The following is a 25,059-nucleotide window of genomic DNA, read 5'->3' on the forward strand; positions in this document are numbered from 1 at the left end:
GTCTTTAACTGTGAGCAATTGTAGCTCGAGGCAACTTCAGTAATTGTTTGTATGTCTTGTGGATTGAGAGAGCTACTGGAAACCGAAAACATAGTCGTACATATAATTTCCCGGAGTGATGGGTACCCATGGAATGCGCTCAAGTGTGAGCGAGCAGTGTCAGACTTTGCTACCATTCCATCAAGATTTCATCAAGGCATTCTCCACTTCACCTTGTGTAGAATTGCATCGCGACGATTTTAGAAGGTAACAGAATGTCATATCAATTAATAAACAGATACCAGAGCCGTCACTTCGGCTAGAGAATAGTCCGGGAAGTGAAGTAGTGACAAAGGAGAGAGCAAGCTGTGCCCACATAGTCCGTCCCACCCGTGGGACTCAAACCCCGATGACTTGCATCGACCCCAAAACTGCTGTACCAGCCAACAAAGAGAAAGATAATTTGTTCATTACGTCGTTCGCTGCGATATGTTATATCTGCTCCCGCCGTACGAAATTGATGAGTGCATAAGCTCCACTCGCTACCGCTGCGCCCAGCATAGGTCCTAGCCAGTATATCCAGTGGTAGCTGGTGAAACCAACGACGACCGCAGGACCGAAACTTCTTGCTGGGTTCAAGCTGCCACCGGTGAAGTAGACACTGCATATCTCGGCGATGAAGAGTGACATTCCGATGTACATTGGTTTCGCTGACCCGGCTTCCAGCATGAGGATGCTCAGGACCAGTTGCGCGGTGACGAAAGCTTCCAGGAAAAGACCTCTTGTTACGGAGATCGAGGCGTCGAGCTTGGTGTCGATAGTGAGTTCGCCAGGCAAAAGGCCGGAGACGAAGCCTGCTGCGGCTATCGCGGCGATCATTTGCGCTATGATGGTTTGGAGTGCGCGGTGCCAGTGGATCTTTCGTGTGAGCCATAAGGCGGCAGTAACCTGTCAAGAGCCGCGTTAGTGTCTGTTACACTGCATGCATATTTAGGCTGTATGTGTTCCCGATGTTGCATATGGTGTTACCCAAGTGCCGGGGTCATACGAACACAGACTGCGTGGCTAAACTTACTGCTGGGTTGAATTTACCGCCACTGATGTCGGCGAAGATGGCGACGTTGATGGCGAGAGAGATACCGAAGGCGAAGGCGATGTACAAGAGCTTTCCCACATCCGGTATGGGATTTGAGCTTGCGGTCAAGTCGTTGGTGCCGGCAGCATTGAGCGCGATTTGAGTACCAGTGAAGGCCAAAGAAAGGAATATGAAGGTGCCAATAAGCTCTCCCAAGAAGGCTGTGGCCTCGGTCCGTAGGAAGTGATGCTTTCTTCGGTCTTCCGAGGGAGGTGCCGTGGAAGGCTCATGGAAAGGCAGACCGGAGTCCTTCTCTTTGTCGTGGTCGAACATGGCGTAAGGGTGACTAACAGCAGTGATAGAAGAGAAGGGCCTCAAAGGAATGGGAGGTGAAAGCACAATGGCAAGAGATGATCTCTGTTTGTAGGAAACGACGTGCTTTTCGAAAGCCATTATATCTGATCACTGAAATGGGAGGAGTAAGGTGGGCACTCCCGATTTTCATATTCGCCTGTGCGACCCGTGCTCCCGTGCCCACCTGAGAGAGATCATGGTTCCGTCCTCCTGGGCTGAACGTTGTCTGCTTGGATCCGCACGAGCCTGTTGTTGGAGTTGGGATCCATGCACCGCGCCAGGCCAGGAAGCGCTGATGCATTAGCGGGATGTGCGTTCCGACTGGTGTGCCGGTTGTAGCGAGATTGAAGAGTCAAAGCACGATGGAGCTAGAACCGAGAAACATCACGAGGGTCGTCTGACTACGCGCCACAGCAACTCAAAAGTGATGAGGGTTGTCTTCGTCGTCAAGATAAATCATCTTTCCCGAGCGCTACTGGACTCGACGTGGTGCAGCAGTAGACAATGAGTCGGCTATTGGGAGCCATCCATGACACAGGAATCCCATCTCACCACGCGTCAATAGCCTCACTGTCGGTTTGAGAAGAATGAATGCGATTCCTGCGAAGATGGTGTGCATTGAAGTTCGAGCGTTGCCAAGCGTGGAGCCAGTAGTCAGGCACGGCCATTGTTTTGACAGGTCGTTCGAAACGTTGGTCGCTCCATAGTACTTTCCAGACGCGTGCTTCGCCCCCTAGTGGCGGCTTCAGGAGAAGATGTTAATCAATGTCAAAGCGATAGTTGCGCAAAGATGCTTGTCAAAATTCCAGTGTGGGTGCACAAGCGTGGGATGGGATGCTGCAGTGCGCAGGTATGACGGAGGATTAGTCGCGAAACACGAAGCTTCAGTCCGCGGAGGTCGTATACAGGTTGCTCCTGTGGACGCACTTGAAGGCGACGCGTGGCAAGTGATGCCGGGATCCTGGGAGAGATTGCAACACTGCCTCCCTCCATGGAGGTGTAGAGCTGTTGATGCGCTGCTATCGCATCGATCGCCTGCGTGAATTCAGTTGTTGGAACCGCAAAACTTTGTACCACCGACCTATTTCCACATGTGTAATCCAGTTGCGTTGGTGTGCGACGTGCCTCAGGCCAATCCTGGTCTTACGAAAGTTTGGTTCCGGTGCACAGGACTGGCGTTGTACGCTTAGGCTGATCACCCGCCCACAGCCAAACGTAAAATGACACTCCCTGGGTGAACAGTACCTCCTTTACAGTACAGCGACTATAAACTAGTGTATAGACAAGCTGACGTTTATTGGGATTTACCCCAGGTAATTTTGATAAACCGCCGGCATTCAATAGTGAGAAACCTCTTTCATATCGTGCGTCTGCGCTACCAGAGGTCGTCTGAGCGCGTGCAGAAAGTCTGTAGATTTCGAGTTGGCCAGTTGCCGATGCAAATGTTCCGATAGTAGGAGGCTCCCTAAGATCAGTGTCGTGTTTGAAGGAAAGACTGCGCGACCTTGAGCACACCGCGCATGCTTGCTAGTGGTGCCGTTATCCGTGACGATTCAGACAAACTGTGAGCTTGTGGCGAGACGTTGACAGCTCCGCCACAATGCGCATTCAATGGCCTGATGCAGAACATGCGAAGCGCTGATGGCTTTCTTAGTATCGCCCTGCCCTTGATGAGTAGTTTCAGAGTCTCTGTAACAGCCATGATGTGCTCGGACCGAAGTTTTAGCTCTAGCGCGCCGTTTCACTCGAAGATCGCCGAAACAGGACACAGGAATGACACTTTCGAAAAGGCCATATATGGTCGATGCGATGCGATGCGAGGTCTTCGTAGGCTACTTAGGGCGACCAGGCTTTCCATCTTGTCGCCGGTCGACCTCGGGAGGATACTATGGGAGTGCCAGTCCTGATGCGAATCGCGACGCACGATTGAACAACGCCCAGGTATCAGACGGTGGCCTGGAAGAAGCGCGAACAGTATATGATGGGCAGGCGTTGCTTTCACACAGCTGCTCACTCCGGACTGGCTGGTCTTGATCGCTCGTGAGGGGGCATGTTACTTCAGACGAGCGCAGCGGGACCACCGGAAGCTTCTGAAAGTTGCGAGAAGGTATTCCCAATGTCGCGACGGTCTCCAGAGCGAAGAGCAGGGCATGAGAGCGACTCCCCAGGTTTGTTGACGGGTTGCTGGGTGGGAAGGTAAGGAGATGGAGGAACTTCCGAACCCTGCGCAAGCTACGGAACCTTGAGGCAGGGGCAAATTTCCACGATCGTTAGCGAGCCGCCGCCGGATATCGATTTGGGTACGTGGAGATCACGCCAAGAGCTAAAGCTGTCGGATACGAATTAGTACCATTGCTTCTGTTGAAGCTAAAGCAGACTTCACGATTGAGTGTGAGTTAGCTGCACCCTTCACGGAGTCGCACCCTAAATGAATGCGCGCAGCCCATGCTAGTGCCGCCAGTGCAGTTGTTAGACGTTGTCTACTGAAAGGCGTCAATTGCAAGGGACGACTGGATGTCTTTTGCTGTCGACTGAGAGGTCTTTGTTCTTTGCGGGTATTGTTTTGATGTTCGGCTTCGACGAGAATTGCTGCCAGGTACCAAGACGATGTGCCAAGGCGGCGCTAGTGCCTCCCGCGCCAGGGGCATTGCGGGTCTCGCTCGCACGCGAGCTTCAATCCTCACATCCCCCACGAGCCTGCAGCGCACGCGGCATCCCACGTGCATGTTCTGGACTGCGAGGCTCTGCAAGATGCAGGGCTAGATCGAAAATTTACGGGCGCCCCTCAACGTCGGAAGCAGAAGTGGTATGTTTCTCGATGTGTGGCTTGAGAACGACCAAAACTACGCGAGGTTGGGACTGAACGAGTCAAGTGGCTCGTCAGGACTTACCTTCTTGTGGTACTCGAGCAGCCTATTTCGATATGTGGCACGATTTTGCTCGATTCACTCAGCTACGCCTCGAGAAAGCCATGATATTTGTATGCTTCAGCTGCGGCGACTCCGTCCTGCATGGCGTAAATCTGTTTGGATCGTAGTCAGGACGAACTCTTGCAAGGACTCATCATGGACATATAAAGATTCATAAAGGCACAGGAAGTATAGCCAGCAGCAACAGCAGCCTCTTCACTCATTCACCCACCCGCTCAGTCACTCTTTACGCTCGAGCAACCCACTATCTTTAATAATGAAATATTCATACGTTTTCTCTGCCGTTGCGGCCTTCGCCGTGGTCGGAGCTCAAGACATCGACTTCGCTGGAGTTGATGCTACGCCTGGTATGATCTCTTCGATGAAAGACTGGTATCGTGCTAACTAGAAAAAGACCCAGTCATCAACATCATTCCCGGCTTGAAGGAACAAGCAGTTCCTTTCGAAGTAACTGAGGCTATTGCGGATGTCGTCTCCGAGGTCGTCGCTGATCCTCTCGATGTCAAGCCTGTGTCTGAGCCTTCGGCCGTACCGGAGATCAAGAAGCATCTGAGGCGTGGAGCCTGCGACCCTGAGCCCAGCAACCCCAACACTTACGGCTTCGATCTGTCGTCTGCTAGCAAGTTCCGCGCCGACTCCAAAATTGCCTCTGTAGCGAAGGGTGCTTCCACCCCTTCTGGATATTTCAACACCTTCACCAACTTGCAGGGTGCTAGCAGTGCCTACGGATACCTTGGCTACAAGGTAGTCGAGACCTACGACCCCTCTCACTGCGCATCTGAGTGTAACTCCAAGGATGGATGTCTCGGCTTCAACATCTATGTTGAGCGCGACCCTTCGGCAAACCCAGGACCTGAATGCCGAGACCCCGAAGCTGTTGCCAACATCAAGTGCTCATTCTGGGGCGGACCAGTCTACACCGACACTGCCAACAACAACGGACAGTGGCGAGAACAGTTTGAAGTCGCCATCGCTGGAAGCAACGGCTACTCGTCTCTAACAACACAGTCTGCTGAGGGCTACAAGCAGGTCGAGCTCAAGAACAGTGCAACCAACTCGCCTCTTGACTGCAACAAGCAAGGCTCCTACATGGGCTACAAGCTCTTCGTCCAGCCCGCATTCGATGCCAAGCTCTGTGCAGCTGCCTGTCAAGAGCAGAACAAGTGGGCGACTGAACACTCACCTGCCGATGGCAAGCCGCAGTTGTGCCGCTACTTCAACACCTACATTCTGCTCAAGAACGGTGTCTCGCAGGGTCAATACTGCTCCATGTACACTCAGGAGTGGGATGCTTCCTTCGCGACGAACGATGGCCAATACCGCGGTGACGATCACTACACCATTCAGTACAGCTTTGGCTTCACTGATGAGAGCGATAATGGCGTACCTGTCTGCCCCAGCGACATCTCTTACCTCAAGTCAAGCGGCGATGAGTTCTGCAGCAGCTACATTGGCTACACTCAGCCGACTGCGACTGCAACCGCTACCGCTACTATTACACCAGCACCCCAGACCGCTACAATCACAAGGACAGTGACAAGCACCTCCACCTCTGGAATTGCGATCGTCACGGCAGCCAAGTTCAACGGAAGACACGCCAGACGCGCGGATAACAGCACCGAAGTGACCAACGACGTCGTTGTCGACCCTTACGAGATCGCAATCGTAGCCGTCAAGACTCTCTCGCACGAGGACGACCCAAGCATCCCAAAGCTCAACGATACCATGGCAGCAGAGCTCAACAGGGCCGTTGAGAAGCGTGACCTCGTAACACCGGCTTCTATCGCAGCTTGGCCCACCAGCAAGATCTCAGCAGCTTGCTCTCAGGTCGCCACCGGCACCGTCACGACCACTCAAACCATTACTAATACTGCCGCGACCTCATTTGCGACCGAGACAAAGGACTTCCAGACCGTCGTTGTCGTCCAAAGCACCTGCAACGTTCCCGCACCCAGACCAACAGCCCCTTCTTACACTAGGATCGCTGGTGGCGACCCATCAGAGGGCGTGCCCATGGTACCCGGCCCCGCAGACCGCCCCTACTTCAACGAATACTTCACCCTCAACCTGCCTTTCGCTGTCAAGATCTTCCAAACCTCATCCACGCAGATCGGCATCACTACCGGGGGTGTCATCACAGTGGGAGATTACGTGTTCAATGCTTTCGCGGAGCAATTCTACATCTACGGAGGCTGGAGACACGGTATGTTCTACCGTGTTGATGGCGATATTGGCGCTCGCAAGATCCACTTCTCCTGGTTTGCGGGTACTATTATGTGGGGTCATGAGCGCTTCCACGTTACGGCCATGTTCGACGAGGCTAAGCCTGGTGTTCTCACCACTAAGGTCTTCGACACTGTAGGCCAAATTGATAACAGACGCACCATCTCTGTTGAGGGTGCCGGCAAGAACGTCGTCTTCGCTCAGTGGGGATCCACCAACGTCCACGAAGGCCAGGAAATTACTTTCGATACTACCGGTGCTGGAAGTGTCTCTGCCAAGGACTTCGATCGCATCGACTGCTGTACGAAGACAGGCTGGGAGTGGCATGTATGCTCTGAGGTCTAACCAACTTACCTCAAACGTTGACAGCTCCTTCGAGCTTCATCTTCCCTTTTCAACATCCTATCACACACTGAAACACAGTATCTCATACATAATCTAGCAATCTAATGTAATGTAATCACATTTCGAGCGTTTCTGCACTACATTCGTCATCGTGAATCTCCCAACTTGCGCCCTCAAAGCGAATGCCATCTCACATTATCTTCAGCATCTCGGTCTCAAACTTCTCCCCCTCGCCATCCATAACTCCATGCAGATACGAATCACCGATGAGAACGTACCCCTCACCACGTCTTCTCAACGCATACGGAACTCTGCACCCTGCGAAGAAACCAACACTATCCCCTACCCTGGCTGCAACCGGCACCAACCCAATCAACCCCTGTTCGGTGATGGCAAACTGTCGCCCCCACATCCATGCCATATGGCAAGTCTGAAAGTCTCTTTGCTTGATATGCAGATGGTCTTGGAAAGAAGCCCATGCCTTATTCCAAGCATTGTTGCACAAAAGAGCAAAGAGAGGAACAGCGAGCGGTAAAGCGTATCGCAAGAACCAGTTCCTGCCCCGGTAGTAGTATGCCACGGCTGGAGACGACGCTGTAGCGACGCCAAGGATCCAGCGTTGTATCTTGGCAAACACGGGGCTCATTTCTAGATGGACTAGATTGATGAGAAACGCACGATAGCTGCTTCCATCAGTGGGAGGCTTGAGTGCGTTGACGCATGTGCGATTGCAGCATAGGGTTCGCCAGAACGCATCGTGGAGGGACTCGCCAGTAGGTTGATAGATGCTGTCAGCATTACTGACGTCTATTTGTTGCGTATTCAGTGTTACTTCCACGCGCCGAAGCCAGTCCTGATAAGCAGATATGTTTTGCAGGTCGTAGGCTCCGACTGGTTGTGACCCGCCTTCGCGCAAGAACGTTGGAAACGGAGCCATATGAGTGATCATATCGAAAACAGCACCGCGAATATGGAGACACTAGTGAGATGCTTAGTTCAGAGAGAAGCTTGTGTGTAGGTGAAGCTTACCTCTGGCCCATACTCCTCAAGAAAGCGAAGCTCTGGCTTGCGTTCAATGTGCGGCTCTTGAGAGGGATATCCACCCATAATAGGCGTGTACGAGCCCTCGAAGTTCTGCGGCTTGAAAACATCTACCACCCAGCTTGGCTCTGCGATTTCGTCGACCTCTTCACGTGTAATCAATGACAACACATCCAACACATTACCCCAGGTAGGCTTGATCCTGCCTTCTAGGAGCATGAGGTTCAGGTCCCTCATCAGGTCTTCGTAACTTTTGGAGTAGTCCACAAAGCTCTGGTTGATGTCGCTTGTGAGGCCAACAAGCGCAAAAACCTTGTCTCGCCGATCCGTCGCATCGAACCAGCGGGTATTTATGAGAAGCTTCAGGGTACCAATCTCCGCCTTGTCTCGTGCCTTTTTGATCGAGAATAGCACACTCGCGCATAGCAGCTTAAAACTCGCTGACCGGCGCACGTGGACGTCCTCGATGGCCCTTACAGCAGCTAGGGTTTTGTGAACACAGTTTGTCATGTCTGACCATCGCGCGATCGCTTCAAGGACCGGGAAATCTTCATTTGCCGTAGTTGGCCCACACCAGATTGACACCTGGCGTGCGAGCAAAACCTCTTGAATACTGCCGAGATGTCAACATGAACTTGATATCATACGCAGGTTCCAAAAAGCTTATGTGATACGTACATCCACATACGGCTAAACCATGGCCGTAGGAGAAATGCAGCCAATGCGTTAAAATGCTCCTGTGTCACTTTGGATAACGATGCATCCCAGTGGAAGGCGACTTCTTTAGCCGACAGATCTGGAGTGTCTTCGAAGTTTGCGCAACGCGCCTGGACAGCTTTCAGCAAATTCAGCGCTAGCTCGTCTGTCGCTTCTGCGTCTCCCAACCACACGACCACGCATTCTGCTTCAGTGTAAATTTTATCCATCATGCGGACCTGAGACGTTCGTTCTGAGATGTTGGACTGGTTAATGCATATTGCATCAACCCAAAGAGGTGCTTGAGTTCTCCTGCGACGGTACTCGTGTAAGGCGGAATGGAGGTTTGGTGTTACTGAGAGGGCATGCAAGTTGCAAACAATTGAGACGGGGGAATTATTTGCCCCCCAGCAGTATGACAGAGCGTTGTAAGTGGTCGGAGTCGTGTCCAGACATGTTTCTGATAGTTTGCATCGCAGCGGGGCCGATGGGTCGTCTGGTTCCACAGTAAGTAGGCGGATGGTACGTCCTGTGAGTACATTTGGATAGATAAGCGGGTTTGCCATAACCAGATATTGGCAAATGTCGCCCGAAAGAATTACTGTTTAGTAGCATGAGTGAGTGGGAGAACAGAATATAATGCTGACGGGCAGAAGCTGGGCGATATGGCCAGCTGCGCATCGCTCGCTCAGTCATGCAAAACCTGATGCTCTGATGCGAGGTTGCTCCAATGGCAGAACGAGTGGCCAGCTGAGACCCGATTGTGCAGACGCGCGTTGGTGATCATGCCTGTAAGTAAGCCCCTTCGATGGAAGTGGCGAGCTGAGTCCTTAATGAACAGACACGCGTTGGCAACCATGCTGGTAAGCCCCTCGATATACGTAGCCGGGAGCTGCGTTTGTTGTTCTGGTAGAGAAGAGGTGGAGAGCGATGGCAGGAGCTCCTGTCGGATGGCAAAGGGGACCCGGAGCGAGAGATCGACGGCGCTAGTCCGGATATAAGCTAGCACGGCCTTGCCTAGCGCCAGAAAACCAAGATGATGAAGCCCTCATTGCGGCCTCCCTTCCACCAGAATCTTCCAGATGTGTGTACGGCATCTCATCTTGTAACAAATGTGACGAAAATGACAGAAAATCACGGCTTAGAACAAGGAAGCCCATGCACAAAGATCTGAACAGCATCAAACAATGTAGTGGACATGACCAAAGTCACATACTAAAAGAACTTCAGGCTTGAGCGGAAAGCCCTGCGAAGGAATAATATATACCTAGGTATTACGTCGCGACCAGATCGTCAACACCCTCCCCGCGAAGAAAAGAGTGCTTATGACTTCGACTAGAGTCTGATGTCAATTTGAGCTGATCATCGAAATCGTACTTTCGTATGCGGAATGATTGAAATAGTTTTGCTGTGGCTCACTCGCACCAAACCCCCAAAACTCGTATACCATCCGCACCTTGTAGGACAAAACCATTTACACCCGGCTCCATGGTATCACCCGCCACAAAGCTTGCGAACCTCTATATACCTGCCCCATCACAGTAGCTCTTGTATCACGTAGTCAATTCAGCCAAGACGGCTACAGGAATTGGTACCCCGATACGTACCTATCAGCCACAACAATGCCACGATTAGGCACAGCAAGGGGTATACGCACCAAATGCTAGTGATCGTGAGAGATAGGACGGTTTCGTGATCGGAATGAGATGTACCACGCAAACTCAGGGGTTTTGTACAAGGTAGTGGTGACAGGTGTAGGGTACATAAAGCCGTGACTGGGCTGTAGAAGTAGACTTTTCTTTCGTCTTGTTAAACTGCGAAAATACTGATTCTACGATACTACATCTGAACGCACAAAACAACGACTTCAAAAACATCCAACACCAGTCAACACCATGCGTTTCTCAACCCTCATCCTCCCCGCCCTCGCCGGCTTCGCGCTCGCAGCGGAAACGTGAGTAACTTCCCATGCATACACTACCGTCCATCTCATTCGTCAAACCTTACCTCTACATCACCACTAACACCCCAACCCCAGTAACCCCGCCGCCTCCGCATCATCGGCGGTTTCATCAGCCATATCGTCCATCGTATCCTCCATGTCATCCGAGGCCACAAAGACGGAGGCGAAGACTACCGCTACTGAAGCGAAGTCGACTGACGCGACATCAACTGGCGCGGCTGTTGCTATCGGCGCCGGCGAGGCCGGTGGTGTTGTAGTCGCGGCTTTGGGGGTTGTTGCTTTGATGTTGTAGGACAGTCCAGCTACGGTTGAAGAGGATGCAGAGGGAAGTGTGGTGGTGGATGATGTTAGCAGCATGAGTGTACAACAGCGGAAAGACAGAAAATGTGATGAGAAGTTTGAATTAAACAATCATTGATTCATAACCGATGTCTAAGCACCGTGTGCAAATATCTTACAAAACCGTTCCTGTTCCAGTCCATGCATATGCTACCATGTCTGCACTGATGCCTTTGTCTGCCATTACTCCTCCTCACTCATATTGTCCTCCACTTACAAGATAGCAATCCTCCTAACCTGCATCACCTGCGCCCTAGGCACAGTCACCTTGAGCGCACCGTCCTTGAAGCTAGCGCTCACATTAGCGACATCGATGCGTTCAGGAAACCTGAAGGTACGCTCGAAGGAGCCGTGAACGCGTTCTTGTTGTTGGGACTGCTCCTGAGGTTGTTGCTGAGGCTGCTGGACCGGTACCTCGGGCTGTGGCTGGGTTACCACAGCGGTCTCGGTGTTCTTAGGCTCATCGACAACCTTCTCCTTGCCCTTGGGTTCGCGTGGCTGGGTGGGAGATGATGGTCGAGATGACGGGAAGTCAGCGGCGAGGTCTTCGAAGTCGTCTTCGACGGTGGGTTGGTATGACTTGTGCGATGAGGTATCGCTGTCGGGTGTAGCGGCACGAGTGGTAGGAGACTCGGTCTCGGTGGTGGTCTCGACTTCTGGTTCTGACTGTGTCGCGGCAGGCTGCTCAATGCTAGCGGCAGGTGTGGGCTGGGCTTCGATCTGAGGTAGCTGTGGCTGAGCTTGCGACTTCTCCGACTGCCACTGGGTGTTACCAGCAATCTTCAGCGTATGCTCATCGATAACCTCAATGTTGATGTTGTCCTGTTTGAAGCCCTGGATGTCTCCATCCACCTGCCATCCCTGCTCGACCTGATTGACTTGGAAGTCTGCTCGAAGTGCGCGCTTACGCTGCAGCTGTCGCTGGCGGTAAGCTTCGCGTAGTGCCTCTCGGTGGGCCTCGATCTGGGCCTTGCGCTCAGCCTCGCGTTGTGCTTCGCGGTCGATCTCTCTCAGGAGCTCATCGACCTGGCTGAAGAAGTTGTTGTAGGGCGAGTATTGTGGGCGGCGAGGCTGGGGACGAGAGACGCGGTAGCCGTGTGTTGGTCGTGATACCGGGGCGCAGAAGCCGAAGGGGTTGCACTGCTGTGCCTCGTAGGCGGGTGCCATTCGTGGAGTGAGGATGAACGCCATTGCTGGGGTACTTGATTCGAGAATCGAGGCTGGTTGGTCGATGAAGAGAATAGTGTAGTGGTAGTGAAGCTCAAGAGTAGTTGTAGATCGTAGATCTGTAGATGTGTTGGTCTTTCGAATTGATGATGGGCTCTTGGAGAGCAGAAAGACATGGATTTATAGCCATGATGAAGGTGTCGCAGGCAGCAGTCGATTGCGTGCGCGGTGATGAGCAATGCAGATTCCGTAAGACAACGACGATACTGGAAGAGTGTAGACGATGCGCGACGATTGGTGATGCTTCGAGGTTTGTCAGGAAGACGCGTGAAGCTTCGCGATGTTTCTCGAAGCTTCTACGTCATCCAGCGGCTGAGATGGCTCGTGCCCCGCTTATGTAACCACGCCTGCCCTCACCAGCCTTGCACGTGCTTCTACAACGAGAACACCAATACGATGAACGAACGACCCTGCAGATTTCAAGGTTCATCGCAGAGTAGCAAAAAGAATGAGGTAAGCCACGACCCTGCATTGAAGGGTTCGGTGATGTCCCTCATCATGACAGGGCGAGTAGCTCACATTACCAGTCCACTCGGGGCTTGTATCGTTCCAGGTTTCACGATTAGTCCATGTCGTTGTTTCTCAATACTTCAATTGTAGTTTATCCTAGTCTATATTTATAGAAACTGCTTTCAGATTCTCCATCCGCTCATCTAAGCCTTATACCTAGCCGGCATAGCAGCCTTAAGCAGCTTAGGGAAGTTGGGTGTGCCGAGACCAGAAACCGGGTCCCATCCCGCAGTAGCGTTCCAGCTAGCATACGGGATAACCGGGCTACCGTTGGGCTTGCCGTTGAAGCGGGCATGACCATCGCATCCAGTGCTACCACCGAGAACGATGTCGTTAAGCGCATCGGGGTTGGAGTACAGCAGGGGGTTCAAGAAACCAAGAGCGGGCTTCTTGGCTCGCAGGCGGGCGTCGTTGAGAAGAGCGACGATGCCACCGAATGCGGGGGCGGAGCAGGAAGTTCCTTGGTAGCCCTTGAGAGAACCCTTGTCGTAGACGCGGTAGCCAAAGCCCTGAGCGCTGACGTCGGGGAATCCACGTCCGTGGCGGTTGAAGTAGGGCTTGTTCTTCTGGCCGAGCTGGTGGAAGTATGCCTTCACAGCATCGTCCTGGTACGAGGGACGCTTCCAGTAGTCGGAGAAACCACCGGAGGAGAAGAAAGTAGCAGTCTCGTTGAGGTAGCGAGTGGAGCCGACAGAGGTGACGAAGGGGCAGGCAGCGGGGTATCTAGAGAGAAGTCAGTGTTTGTCTCACATACAGTCCTTACAGGCAATTACGTACTGAGGCTGGAACTTGGTCGTGTTCTTGCCATCGTTGGAAAGGCAGGCAGAGCCGGTACCAGAGTCGCCGGAGGAGAAGATAACGGAGACACCACGGCTACCGAGCTGGGCGAAGAGGTTGCAGACGCTGAGAGCGTAAGACTTGGGCACACTCTGCTCGTTCTCGCCGTAGGAGGTAGAGATGACCTGGGGAAGGTCCTTCTGCTTGAGCTTGAGCACGCTCTGGAGGAACTCGAGGTAGGGCTCGTTGGCGCTGTCGGCCTCATCGGGCTGGTCGAGATCAGCGACCCAGGGGCCACGGCCGCCGGTGCTGTACTCGGTGACGGGCAGGGGCTGGGCAAGACCGAGCATGTACTGCAAGTCCAAGTTGGCCTCGCCACTGTCGTCGCTGGAGTTCTGGTCGTTCAGACCACCGTTGAACTGGACGACGGAGAAGTTCTGGCCAACGGCCTCGGGAAGGATGTTCTTCTCGAAGAGGGCGAGGTCGCTGTAGCGAGCGTACTCCTCGAGGTAGGAAGCGAAAGCTGCCTTGCTGCCACTCTTGGGGTCGGGAGTGTAGTCGATCTTGTAGAGCTGCTTCAGGCACTGGGGAGTGATGGAAGCATCACAGTTGACAGTGATGTTGGGGGAAGAAGCGAGCTGGATACCAAAGATCTCACGCTCAGTCTCATGGTTCGCGCGGATGGCAGCGAAGCGAGTAGTCGGCTGAACGAGGTTGATGTGGTCGGCAATCTCGTCAGGGACAGAGTACTCAAGGGTGCGGAGAACCTTGCGGGGTGTGCTCTCCTCGCTAACGAACCAAGAGAACTTGGTTCCGAGGAGCTCGTTGGCAACACCGACGGTGGTCCTGAAGGTCACCCAGTCGGCATCGGTCTCGAACTTCTCGATACCGGCAGACTTGAGCCACGAAGAGACGGAAGAAACAGTCTCCTCGCTGGGCATAAGCATGCGCTTCATCTCCTCGTGCGACTCGTAGTGCTGGCCGTACTTGGGGTTTGAGGGTGTGGAGACGTCCATGACAGTCTGCTCAAAGCCCGCGGTATCGCCTTGCGTGAGCGCAATCTGGAGCTTGAGCGTGTGTGCATCAGATGCTGGGCCTTGAAGCTTCCATCCTGTTGATCGTTAGCACAGATCCAAACTTGTGACAGCATGCGACCAACCCTCTGGAACTTCGAAGAGCTTCTCAAACGGCTCGGCGAAAGCCCTTACAGCCAACAGCGAGCCAACGATGAATGAAAGCACAGGAGCCATCTTTGCCACAACCGGTTTCCTTGAGCGAAGGTAGTCCGAAGCGAATGCGGATGAAGAGACAACGAACAGCGGACTGCATTGTAGTTTTATACCGCACCCACGGTCGACCTCAGTCCCTGCATGATAGTCGTGTTATTACCGACCTACCCCATGGAGTTTAGATTGCGATTGTCGCTCATGTCGTGGTGCGCATACGCGATGCGTTGAATGGAACCGACAGTACCCAAGCAAGGGGCTAAGGAAGACAAGCCTCGGACTGGGGGTCTTGACAAGGCTTGTGTGCCGGATAACCTCCTTCTTGTTTTGGCCGTGGCGTTGCGATAACATGACCGATGACCCCACCTGAGTGGTTGTGACAGGTTGTGACGTGTGGATCTTGTTCTGTGCGCGCTCGTTAGCACCGGGCTAGGGCCGCCCACTTGGGTTGGCGTTATAACCGGACCACTGCCTCGGCCACAGTTCATGCAAGGCACATACGAGCACCTTCCGGTAACAACGTAGTATTGGTCTCTAGAGCATGTCATCTGCATTCGAGATCTCCCTGGATCGTTTGGTAATTGCGAGCAATCTGGGTTTTTATGATCTTCGCCGCCACCAGCATCCTGGAAAGAACCGTAACTGAGATCGTCACAAATATCGGGCGGATAAACACCAGACTAATCTTGCGAACGGCCCGCCTATGAGGACCGAACTCCCTGGGACATACATCAAGACATCCGTCGTAGCCTTCCATTGACTCTATCGTTACTTCTCGAGACTTGCAAGTCGAAAACCTCCAGCAGATTGTACCGATGTGTATGCTGCCGATAAGCCACAAGTGTAAAAGATAGCTTTGTGCCCTAGCTCCGCGAGACGCGTAGCATCCTCGTACCTGATTCTCAGTGTCCTCTACTCATAGCTCAGCTCGGCATTGTTCCAGCAGAGCTCGAAGCCGTTTGCGCGGTACCACTCGATACGAGTGGCTTCGAGTTCGAGTATAGCCTCCACTTGCTCCTGAGAGTAGTCAAGAAGAACCCTGGTGAGTGCTACCACAGTGACCTCAAGGTAGGGATATCCGCTCGAACGTCTTTGCCCACCGATAGTTCGCCTCAGTGTCTCTCGCAATCTATCTGGCATATGTTCATTCGGCTTGGGGTTCATTGTCAGCTTATAATGCAGATATGACAGCTTCTTGTTGATAAGCTCATGTCGCCGATGTTCGATCTCATCTATCGTGAGTTAGAATGCTATATGTGCCTCAGAATTATATCGCTAACTTACCTGACAAAGATTGGGGTATCGGAAGTCCCAAGGTGCGTAGTTTGCTCTCGTTGCAGTATATAGTCACTATCTCAACAAGGAGAGCGAAACAATCTTTGCTCCCGAAGAGATAGAAAACCCAAAGCAGTAGTATCGACTCGCGGCAGTATTCGCCCTTCATTTTGTCACCATATATCTTGTTCATCCAGACCGCAGTGAAGAATTCTACCGCACTGGCGCAGTTGTAATAGTCGACGAGGATTCCAATCTTCGCCATCAGTTCGAGGCTTACGGACTTCGGGATCTGAGGGCTGCGCAGGTGTAGCATGTTCATGAAGAGGAGGAATGCTTCCTCCTCCCAATCGTCTGCTGTGATATGGTAACGACCGTCTGCCTTCTTGCATCCCTCACTCCAGATACCATGTGAAAGCGCGGCTTTGAAGACCGGTGATGCCAGCTTGAGATGGCGTGAGGAGACAAGGTAAAGTATAGATCCCTCGGGAACGCTAGGAATTACCCAATCCGATCTCATCATGCTGAAAATCCTTGCAGGCGGTTGATGGACTTCGATATCGTCCGAAATCGTCATCTTTGTGTCCCACTCTGTCATGCTGAAAGGGAGTTGATCAAGTATGTCAAGGTTGTCGAACGGTGAATCATCCCACCAAGCGAAATATTCACCATCACCCGGTGATCGTAGAATTATTACTGTATCCGCGTCTGGGTCGATCTCATGTATAATTGGAGCCATACTCGGATGTTGTGGGTGATTTAGGGTGAGTGGTTGTGATTCGATGTTAAGTAAGAAGATCCGGTCGTATGAACCTGTAAGCCATTGTACATACGATTAGTGAGGTCGCCTAGTGTTTTTCCTCTTCTTTCGATGAAACAAACATGCACGGACAATTGTAAGTGGTTAGTAACGGGTGAATGGAAAATGTAGTAGTGCTGGGCACCTACTGCCCACCGAGACGCTTCTTCACACATCGAGCAAGCATTGTCGCTTTCATCAATGCCGATCTTGCTCTACGAGTGATCGCGATAACGCAAGGTAGAACGCGCGCCTTCGCAAGATAGAGGTGTAGCATGCTGATCGCGTGGGGAAGGATCACGGCGCGTGAGGAGAGGCGTGAACCGCATAATGAGACAGACGCCACTGAGAGAACTCGCTTCTGTCATCGTATCGTACTGCGCGTAGTATCGCGTAATCAGTCTCAAAAAGCAACGCGATGCTCGAATCAATGAGGCTGGTGTTGGAGGCCGCGCGGTGTTTTGGAGCTTGAAGCACGATGCAACTAACCTTGGAAGTGGGGTCATATCCAGAACAGCACTAGCGTGAAGCGCGGCCCGGATTTCGCCGCTGTGTGAGCAGCCCGGCTTGCTCCTTTCTTCCTTGACAATCCCCATGCTGTTCACATTACCGTGCACGCCATTGCTACGACGAGCTGGGCTACAGCTAGACCAGCGCCTATGGCTCCTATTCTCGTCGCCCCTCGTCCATGCGCCGCCGTGTATCGTCTATTCAGTCTTTGGCCCATTTGATACGTAAGCGCGTCTCGTTCTTTCTCCAGCTCTTCTAACCTGAGCGACATGTAGGTTTGCGAGGTTTGCAGTGTATTTGCCGAAGATAATCCTACACTTGAGGTTTCGTAGCCGCCGTCGGTGGAAGCTGTTTGGGCAACACTTCTAACTTCTTGTTGGATGCGCTCGTGCTCCAACTGCCGCTCGATACGTTGCGCGCTCGCCATAATAGTTCCATCGTCTCGTGCAAGATTCCTATCCCACACCGAACGGATGTCGCTGAGGTCCACTTTTGTACGCTCAATGTCTTCGTCCACGGACCGCATATCTCCGGCCATCTCGGTAATCGCATCCTCGAGCTCGTGCAACTCGTCTCTTCGGGAACAACGAGCCATCTTCGCTAATCTGCAGCGCGCATCGTCTACTTTGGCTTGTAGTGTCTTGAATGCATCTGTCAAATCCTCAAACAAGACTTGACCGGCCCTTGTCTCATGGATGAGCCGATTCTCATCCACCAACTCTCGCTGGAACGCCAACGTTAGCCTTCTGCTTTTTCCCACGATGTGTTGGAGTATTCTTCTTGCATCTATCTCTACAGCTGAAAGTCTGACTAGATTACCACCGTGCTGTATAACATCCTGGATCTTCTCGCGGAGTTCTTCGTGTCGCAGTTCGGCTTTAACGAGCTCGTCTTTGGTAGCTCTATCCCACATGGTAGTTGCCACGACTACTCCACAGAATGCTTCTTCTCCGCACATGCTCTTGAAGGCACTCAGCGCACGCACCGCAGAGCCTTGGAAGCGATTGTCTGTGATGCGATGGAGGTAAACGATTCCGCTGAGTTTGATCTTTCTTTCGTAAGCGGCTGCTAACCAGTATGCCAGTTCCTGCAACGTTTCTCCATCGGGTCGCCGACTATCGTTGAAGCCGGGCGTGTCTATCAGATGCACAGTCTTCCCAAGCACGCTAGTGGTGTGTATCGATACCTGGCTCGTACCTGTTTGTTGTAATCAACGACCGGTTAGACTTCAGGGCCACCGAGAAGCCTACATGATGAGAGTCCATGCCCGGAAAGACGTTCTAAAGAATTGGTACAATGCTCGATGAAGGTGGATTTGCCAGCACCAGTCATACCCATGACTGCGATGAAAAGGTCATCGGGGCTGCCAGGCCCAGTCAGTTCTGCGTCAGTAGAATTAAGATTTACTTACTCAACTGGTTTCGAGCCTTCAAGGTTCACAGTCTCCATTGTGAAAACGATCGGTGACTATACCAAGTCGCAAATCAGTGTGTACAGTTGGCTCTGGATATCATCCTGTGTTCACGTTACGATAGCTTGGTTACTCCGCAGCAGCTCTCGGTGCGGCTAAAGGCAATCCTGCGGCAAGGTTGTACAGCCCACCTTCCCACCGCATGGAAACCACCAATCAGCAACGCACACGTCAAATCTACCGCAATCGCTGTGCTGCAGGCAGTCCTCAAGTACGCCTCTGCGCCTAGTTACGGTCCGTGCGCGATTTCGCCTGCAGGCCGCATAATAGCGCCAGCTAAGGTCAGCATCCCATCTGGAGTGCAGCACTGTAGCCTGCCCTTCTTGGCAGCTTTGTATGCGCTTGCGTCTGCTGTCATCGCATTGCCTCATTGTAACGCGACCTCCTATCACGAAAACCGTATCAGTGTAATGTGCGCAGTATGAGCACTTTCAACATCTCGCCGGCCAGAAGGGGAAGTCACGATGCGCTGGAGCCGATCCGCTCACATGGAAGTTCATCCAACACATCTCCTCCTACAGCTCTTACAGTTACGCGGTTCAACCAGAATGCGCCGTCTTCTCGGTATGAATTGAACGTCCGTACGGTTTCGTTATCTGATCTGTCGCCAGACCGATTGGCATTCTTGTCATGGGCCTCACTGGCGCTGGAAAAAGCACATTCATTGCCCAAGTCACACAGAAGAGCGCAGACATCGGGCATTCGCTAAAGTCATGTATGTTTGTCTTGACTACTCGGAACATCTACCTAATCAGTTTAAGGTACCACTGATGTCGTGTTCCAGACATTGCAGCGAAAGAACGGCCAAACAGTATATCTCATCGACACGCCAGGCTTTGACGACACTCATTTGGAATACGCAGCAGTGTTCCGAAAGATTGCTTCATTCATCTGTACCTACTGCGATGGCTATGGGCGTAGCATTCCAATCGGAGGCATGATCTATGTGCAGCGAATAACAGACATGAGAATGTCGGGATCTTCACTCAAGAGCCTCCGGATTTTTGAGAAGATCTGCGGCGAGCGACACTTTCAGGACGTTGTGATTGTCACAACGATGTGGAACTCGCTGAAGACGAAGGAAGCGCATGATGCCGCAACGATGCGTGAAAAGATGATGGGGGAAAGACCCGAGTTCTTTGGAAATATGATGCGAAATGAAGCTAGAATGGAGCGATACCAAGGCGATACCTATAGCGGCATCCGGATCGTCGAACTATTGGCAGAGAGACGGAGAATAATCACTCTGCAATTGCAGCGCGAGATGGGACGAAACGTAGCAACGAAACTCGAAGACACGACAGCGGGAAGATATATCGACGGTGAACTGGCCAATGCACGCGAGAAGTACGAGACGCAAAAGCGAGAGCTAGAGGAATGTGCAGAGGAGGCTGAAGATGATGAGGACCTAAGAAGCGAGTTCTTCGAGCAAGCTGAAGACTTCACTCGCCTGGTCGACAACATCGTAACTGATCAAAAGAGTCTTTCCGTCACACTCGAAGACATGCGAAATGAGCAGGTGGCATCGTGTAGCATAGGTCGCAACGATCAGGCGGAGGATACCTTGCATGAGAACAACTCCGCGCGCATCTTCGAGCTTGAGTATGAGGTTCAAGGGCTGAAAAGAGTGATAGAAGAGCAGCGTGTAGAAGGACTCCTGGCACAACGTGAAGGCATCGAACGAATCGACGCCGCCAGGCAGGAGATAGCAGAAGCCAAAGAACGAGATCAAGTTGTGCGAGAGAAAACAAAGGAAAGGCGACCAAAAGAGGTCATCACGTGGATGCGAGAGTTCTTAGCTGGAAGACCCGCTGGAGATATTGTACCACCACCACGTCGAGCCGAATCCATGCCCATAGATCCAAAGGGCTCTAAGAAGCCTGGTTCAAAAGCCTGGAAGCGGAGCCGGTCAAAGGGTCGTCAGAGCGGTAGACCGAACATCAAGCGCACATCCTCGGATGATCACCCAAAACAGTCCTCCACTTCTTCGCAATACCTCCAGGATCAACAGACCGACGAGCCTGGCTCCCTCGATGTATCAGAAAACGAGTATGAGAGCGATGTGGAGGACTCGGCGTCTCCAATGTATACGCCGTATCACACTCATTCGTATACACCTGTGGCCCCGTACGCACATAACAGTTGCTATCACGTCTTGCCTCACGATGTGTCCAGCGATCCTACTGGGATGGTGCGCGTCCCACCACCACAGCCTCAGCCTCTGATGCGAAGGATTCCACATTCTGCTGGGCCGCCATACGGCCAGCATGTTCTCAGAGCCCCTTCACATAACACTGGCTCAACCAGCGATTCCAATTACCGTTGATAGAGGAGACAGGTTGAATCTAACTCCGATTAACTTTTCTCATGTATCCATCAGTCTACGGCGAGTATACTTCCATTCCATGGCAAGCTTAGTCATGAGGAATGTATCGTATAGCCATCGCTAGGCTTGCAATGACGTAGGGTCCCCATAGCTGCATCCGCGTGAACTTTCAGACATTCAGATCTTCTTATCTCCAGATACTATCTAGTGTGGCACAGTCCACACGAGCTCAGCGCGTGGCTGCAGAGACCTTCAGTAAAACCAGCTGTGTCATGACACTTGGGCTGCATGCACTGCCCCGCGACGAGATGCGCCGAAGTCAAAACTTGGGGGCTTGACGGAGCTGAGAACTCTCCGGTGAACCGCAAGGGACGACTGCGCGATAACCGCAATATGGGTATTCTACAATGGAGGGGCAGGCACGACGTTGGTTCGTCGGCAGTTAGCCTATTAGCCGCCGTGGTGCGCTGTCAATACATCACTAAGCTGGGGGCTTGCATACGAAAGCAACGCCGTACATCGAGGCGCAAGACTGCTCCTAGCGTCATGTGAGGCTATGCATGAACCTGTAGTTCCCTTCCAGGATGCTCTCTTAGAAAGCAGTTGCCTTGTCGCCTTGTCGGCTATGCTGCAGCATCCACCCCATGAATGAGAAGCTTTGATCGCTCGGCTTGAATAGCTGGAACACGACAAATCTTTTGCCCTCCATCCGTAATTGCGAAGAATCAACGAGAAGTATGACGAACAGAGTGGATAGCCCTCATCGCGAGGTACCTCCTCTGCCAGAATTGACGTACGAGCCTATCAACCTGCTGACGACAATATACTGACTTTATTACGAAGGCCCGACGATGTAATCATTGCAGTGATGGGCATCACTGGCTGCGGGAAAACAACTTTCGTCAATCTCTTCTCTGATCGCAAACTCGAGGTCGGGCATGGACTGGACTCATGTGAGAGTCACTGCTCACTTCCTATCTATCAAGGACTAAGTAATCATAGGCACAGTCTCCGTCCAAGTCGTACCATGTACGTTTGAGGACGGCACGAAGGTCTATCTCGTCGATACCCCAGGTTTTGACGACACCTATCGGTCCGACTCCGAAATCCTGCGTGAAGTCGCGCTCTGGCTGAACAAGGCGCACACGGAAAAGTTGCAACTGGCTGGCATCATCTTCCTTCAACGGATCTCAGATGTCCGAGTAGGCAATAGCGGAGTTAAGAACATCAAAATGTTCCAAAAGCTGTGTGGTGACGGCCCGTTGTCAAGCGTGGTATTAGCGACGACAATGTGGGACATGGCCTCACCCAATGCTGCAATCGAACGCGAGAGAGAATTACAAGAACAACCACAATACTGGAAACGGATGATAGACTACGGGAGCTGCGTAATGCGTCACGACAAAGGAAAGTCGTCAGCGCTCGAAATCATCAAATACCTGATGAAGCGAAAGAAGCCCGTAACACTCGACATACAACACGAGATGGTGGACCAGAATCTCGAACTAGTCGACACAGGCGCTGGAGGCGCCCTAGCATCAAGTGTAGAGGGGCTCATCAAACACTACGAGAGGAAGCTAAAAGAGCTGGAACAAGAGCTCAGGGAAGCACACGCCCAAAGCAACAAAGAGGACCGCGAGATTTTGGAAGCAGATAAAAAGCAATACCAAGACAATCTCGCGAAGCAACAGCAGGAAATGCAGAATTTACAGGTTAGTGCGGCGCAGCTGATAGAGGATACTAAGAAGCGGTTTGAAGAGAGCGAGGTGTCGGCTAGGGAGAATATGCTACGAGCTCAGGCGGATCATGCCGCAGAGCTGGAGAAGCAGAGGGTGGTGTTGCAGAGACAGTTTAAGGAGAAGTATTTGCAGATGATGCATGAGCGGGCGTGTAATGTAATGTAGCGGAAGATAATGTGATAGCATCTATACGTGATGATTTAGTCTTGAGACGCGTGGGTCAATCACGTTCTCAATATTTGATGTCGGGACTGTGTTCGACGTGCTGGGTCATACAGCATCAATGACTCGAGGCGCGTCCATGAACGCGTCTTGCCTACCGTGTGGGAGTAAACTGGAACGCGTAGCTAAAGCGTGGTCAGCTCTCGCTGAAACAGACGCCTTCGCCTGGGGGCAAAAAAGACGTGGAAAGGGTCGTACCGCGCAGAATGATGCGATAGTCACTCAGGAAAGAAGAGATGGGATGAGATGGACGCAATGTTCGAGTCCGACACGCGTGTTGGATGCGCGTCATCAGATATGGCTAGCGCGACCAAAGTGGGTTCGCCAAGCGAAATCTGGCCCCAGCTTTCACCCCTGCCTGCTATCCTGCTATTCTCTACTATCTTTCGCGCTTAAGCCTAAGAGGTCTTTTTATATACTTTAGTTATATATATTAAAAAAAAAATATTTAGTAATAGTAGTTTACTAAGCTATTTATTTAAAGTAGTTATCTTTATATATACTTATAGTAGCTAAAAATAACTTTATAATAAATATATAATAAGTAGTTATAATAAGTTAGTATAATAAGTTTTATAATAGCTTATATAGAACTAAAGTTAAAGCTTAATTAGTAAGTTTATAAAATATATATTTACTACTTTTTTTTAAACTTTTTATTATAATAATAAATAACTAAATTATTATAATAATAAATGCTTAGCCTATTATTTATTAACTTTTTAACTTTTTTAATACTTTTATAGTATTATTTTTATATTTATATTTTAATTTTTTACTATAGTATAAAATTTTTTACTACTTACTTACTTTTTTTAAAGTAATACTTAAAGAACTAAAAATAATAGTAGTATAGCTACTTTATTAAAATATAAAAGTAGCTAAAATAATTTTATATATATTTAAGTAGCTTAATAATAGTATATAATTAGTTTATACTTTAAAGTAAAGTTTCTAATATTATAGTACTAAGTTATTTTTATTTTTATATATAAAAAGTAGCTATAATTAAAGTACTACTTTTTTAGCTTACTACTAAGTAGTAGCTAATAATTTTTAAAAAAAAAGTTTTTAAAAAAAGTATAGTAGTAAAAAGTAAGCTTAGTAAATATACTACTTACTAAGTTTAGTATATAACTAGTTTAAGATAGTTAAAGTAGTTAGTATACTAGTAAATAGGTATAGATCTAGTTAAGCTTAGATTATATTAGTAATAGCTCTAATCTAATCTTAATCTAATCTAAAAAAAATATAGTATAGATAAGTATAGTTAGAGCTATCTTAAAATAGGTTAAGTTAAGGTTAAGTTATTATATAACTATTAGAAATATTATAAAATAATTATAAAACTAGCTATTTATATAAATAGCCTATTTATAAAAGATATTATAGTTATTTATTATAGTATATATTAATAGTAGTAAAAAAAATACTATTTAGAGTCTATAGCTATAGTTTATATAATATATAAAAGCTAATATATAAAGCTAATATACTAGAATATAGCTTTTATAATCTAGTACTTTTTATACTAAGTTTTAGTAAGCTATATATTCTTTACTTAAATTATAATTTTTTTAGTATAAATAGTAAGCTAATTACTATTTATTATAATTAGTATAAAAGTAGTAATAAAAAAAGAATAGAAATATATACTATTAAAGAAGCTAACTAGAAAAGTCTTAGTAGTCTCTTATATAGCTTATAAAGCTATTTTCTAAAAGTATAGACTTTTTTTAATAGGCTAAGTAATTTTATAAATAAAGTAATAAAAGAAGTTTTTATATAAAAGTAGTTTAGTACTTTTTTAGTAGTACTTAATCTTATATATAATAATAGCTATATACTATTAGCTAAGAAATATAATAAAAATAATATAATAACTTACTACTAAGCTTATAGTAGTATAGCTTTCTAAGTTAGCTATTTTTATTAATTCTTGTTAGAGCTAGAGACAATTAACAATTAGAGATAATTAAGTATATTATAATTTTTTTACTACAAAAGAAAGTTAAAATAAAATCTCTAGCTA

General features: G+C 50.0%; 8 protein-coding genes across 8 annotated transcripts; 2 read left to right on the forward strand and 6 right to left on the reverse strand.

Annotated features, from left to right (window-relative positions):
• Window positions 1-471: 471 nt before the first annotated feature.
• Window positions 472-1,507, reverse strand: J4E83_010510 (uncharacterized protein; the record flags this gene model as incomplete). The annotated part of the gene is made up of 2 exons (XM_049337391.1): window positions 472-927; window positions 1,055-1,507. 2 exons carry the CDS (start codon window positions 1,505-1,507, stop codon window positions 472-474), a joined length of 909 nt encoding a protein of 302 aa, XP_049183476.1.
• Window positions 1,508-4,594: 3,087 nt separating this feature from the next.
• Window positions 4,595-6,906, forward strand: J4E83_010511 (uncharacterized protein; the record flags this gene model as incomplete). Its single annotated transcript, XM_049337392.1, has 2 exons — window positions 4,595-4,685; window positions 4,739-6,906. 2 exons carry the CDS (start codon window positions 4,595-4,597, stop codon window positions 6,904-6,906), a joined length of 2,259 nt encoding a protein of 752 aa, XP_049183477.1.
• A 996-nt stretch (window positions 6,907-7,902) lies between these two features.
• J4E83_010512 (uncharacterized protein) lies at window positions 7,903-8,633 on the reverse strand (the record flags this gene model as incomplete). The annotated part of the gene is made up of 2 exons (XM_049337393.1): window positions 7,903-8,560; window positions 8,626-8,633. 2 exons carry the CDS (start codon window positions 8,631-8,633, stop codon window positions 7,903-7,905), a joined length of 666 nt encoding a protein of 221 aa, XP_049183478.1.
• Window positions 8,634-11,158: 2,525 nt separating this feature from the next.
• J4E83_010513 (uncharacterized protein) lies at window positions 11,159-12,112 on the reverse strand (the record flags this gene model as incomplete). Its single annotated transcript, XM_049337394.1, has 1 exon — window positions 11,159-12,112. The coding sequence occupies one exon, from the start codon at window positions 12,110-12,112 to the stop codon at window positions 11,159-11,161; it is 954 nt and encodes a 317-aa protein (XP_049183479.1).
• A 713-nt stretch (window positions 12,113-12,825) lies between these two features.
• Window positions 12,826-14,709, reverse strand: SED2 (Tripeptidyl-peptidase sed2; the record flags this gene model as incomplete). Its single annotated transcript, XM_049337395.1, has 3 exons — window positions 12,826-13,405; window positions 13,460-14,570; window positions 14,619-14,709. The coding sequence occupies 3 exons, from the start codon at window positions 14,707-14,709 to the stop codon at window positions 12,826-12,828; spliced, it is 1,782 nt and encodes a 593-aa protein (XP_049183480.1).
• Window positions 14,710-15,597: 888 nt separating this feature from the next.
• On the reverse strand, window positions 15,598-16,699 carry J4E83_010515 (uncharacterized protein; the record flags this gene model as incomplete). Its single annotated transcript, XM_049337396.1, has 2 exons — window positions 15,598-15,917; window positions 15,970-16,699. 2 exons carry the CDS (start codon window positions 16,697-16,699, stop codon window positions 15,598-15,600), a joined length of 1,050 nt encoding a protein of 349 aa, XP_049183481.1.
• A 661-nt stretch (window positions 16,700-17,360) lies between these two features.
• J4E83_010516 (uncharacterized protein) lies at window positions 17,361-18,718 on the reverse strand (the record flags this gene model as incomplete). Its single annotated transcript, XM_049337397.1, has 4 exons — window positions 17,361-17,993; window positions 18,081-18,406; window positions 18,604-18,632; window positions 18,681-18,718. The coding sequence occupies 4 exons, from the start codon at window positions 18,716-18,718 to the stop codon at window positions 17,361-17,363; spliced, it is 1,026 nt and encodes a 341-aa protein (XP_049183482.1).
• Window positions 18,719-19,370: 652 nt separating this feature from the next.
• On the forward strand, window positions 19,371-22,970 carry J4E83_010517 (uncharacterized protein; the record flags this gene model as incomplete). The annotated part of the gene is made up of 3 exons (XM_049337398.1): window positions 19,371-19,455; window positions 19,502-20,881; window positions 22,069-22,970. 3 exons carry the CDS (start codon window positions 19,371-19,373, stop codon window positions 22,968-22,970), a joined length of 2,367 nt encoding a protein of 788 aa, XP_049183483.1.
• Window positions 22,971-25,059: the final 2,089 nt, after the last annotated feature.

This window comes from Alternaria metachromatica, assembly GCF_023757995.1.
Source record: "Alternaria metachromatica strain BMP 0045 chromosome Unknown scaffold_46, whole genome shotgun sequence".
Classification (NCBI taxonomy): Eukaryota; Fungi; Ascomycota; class Dothideomycetes; order Pleosporales; family Pleosporaceae; genus Alternaria; species Alternaria metachromatica.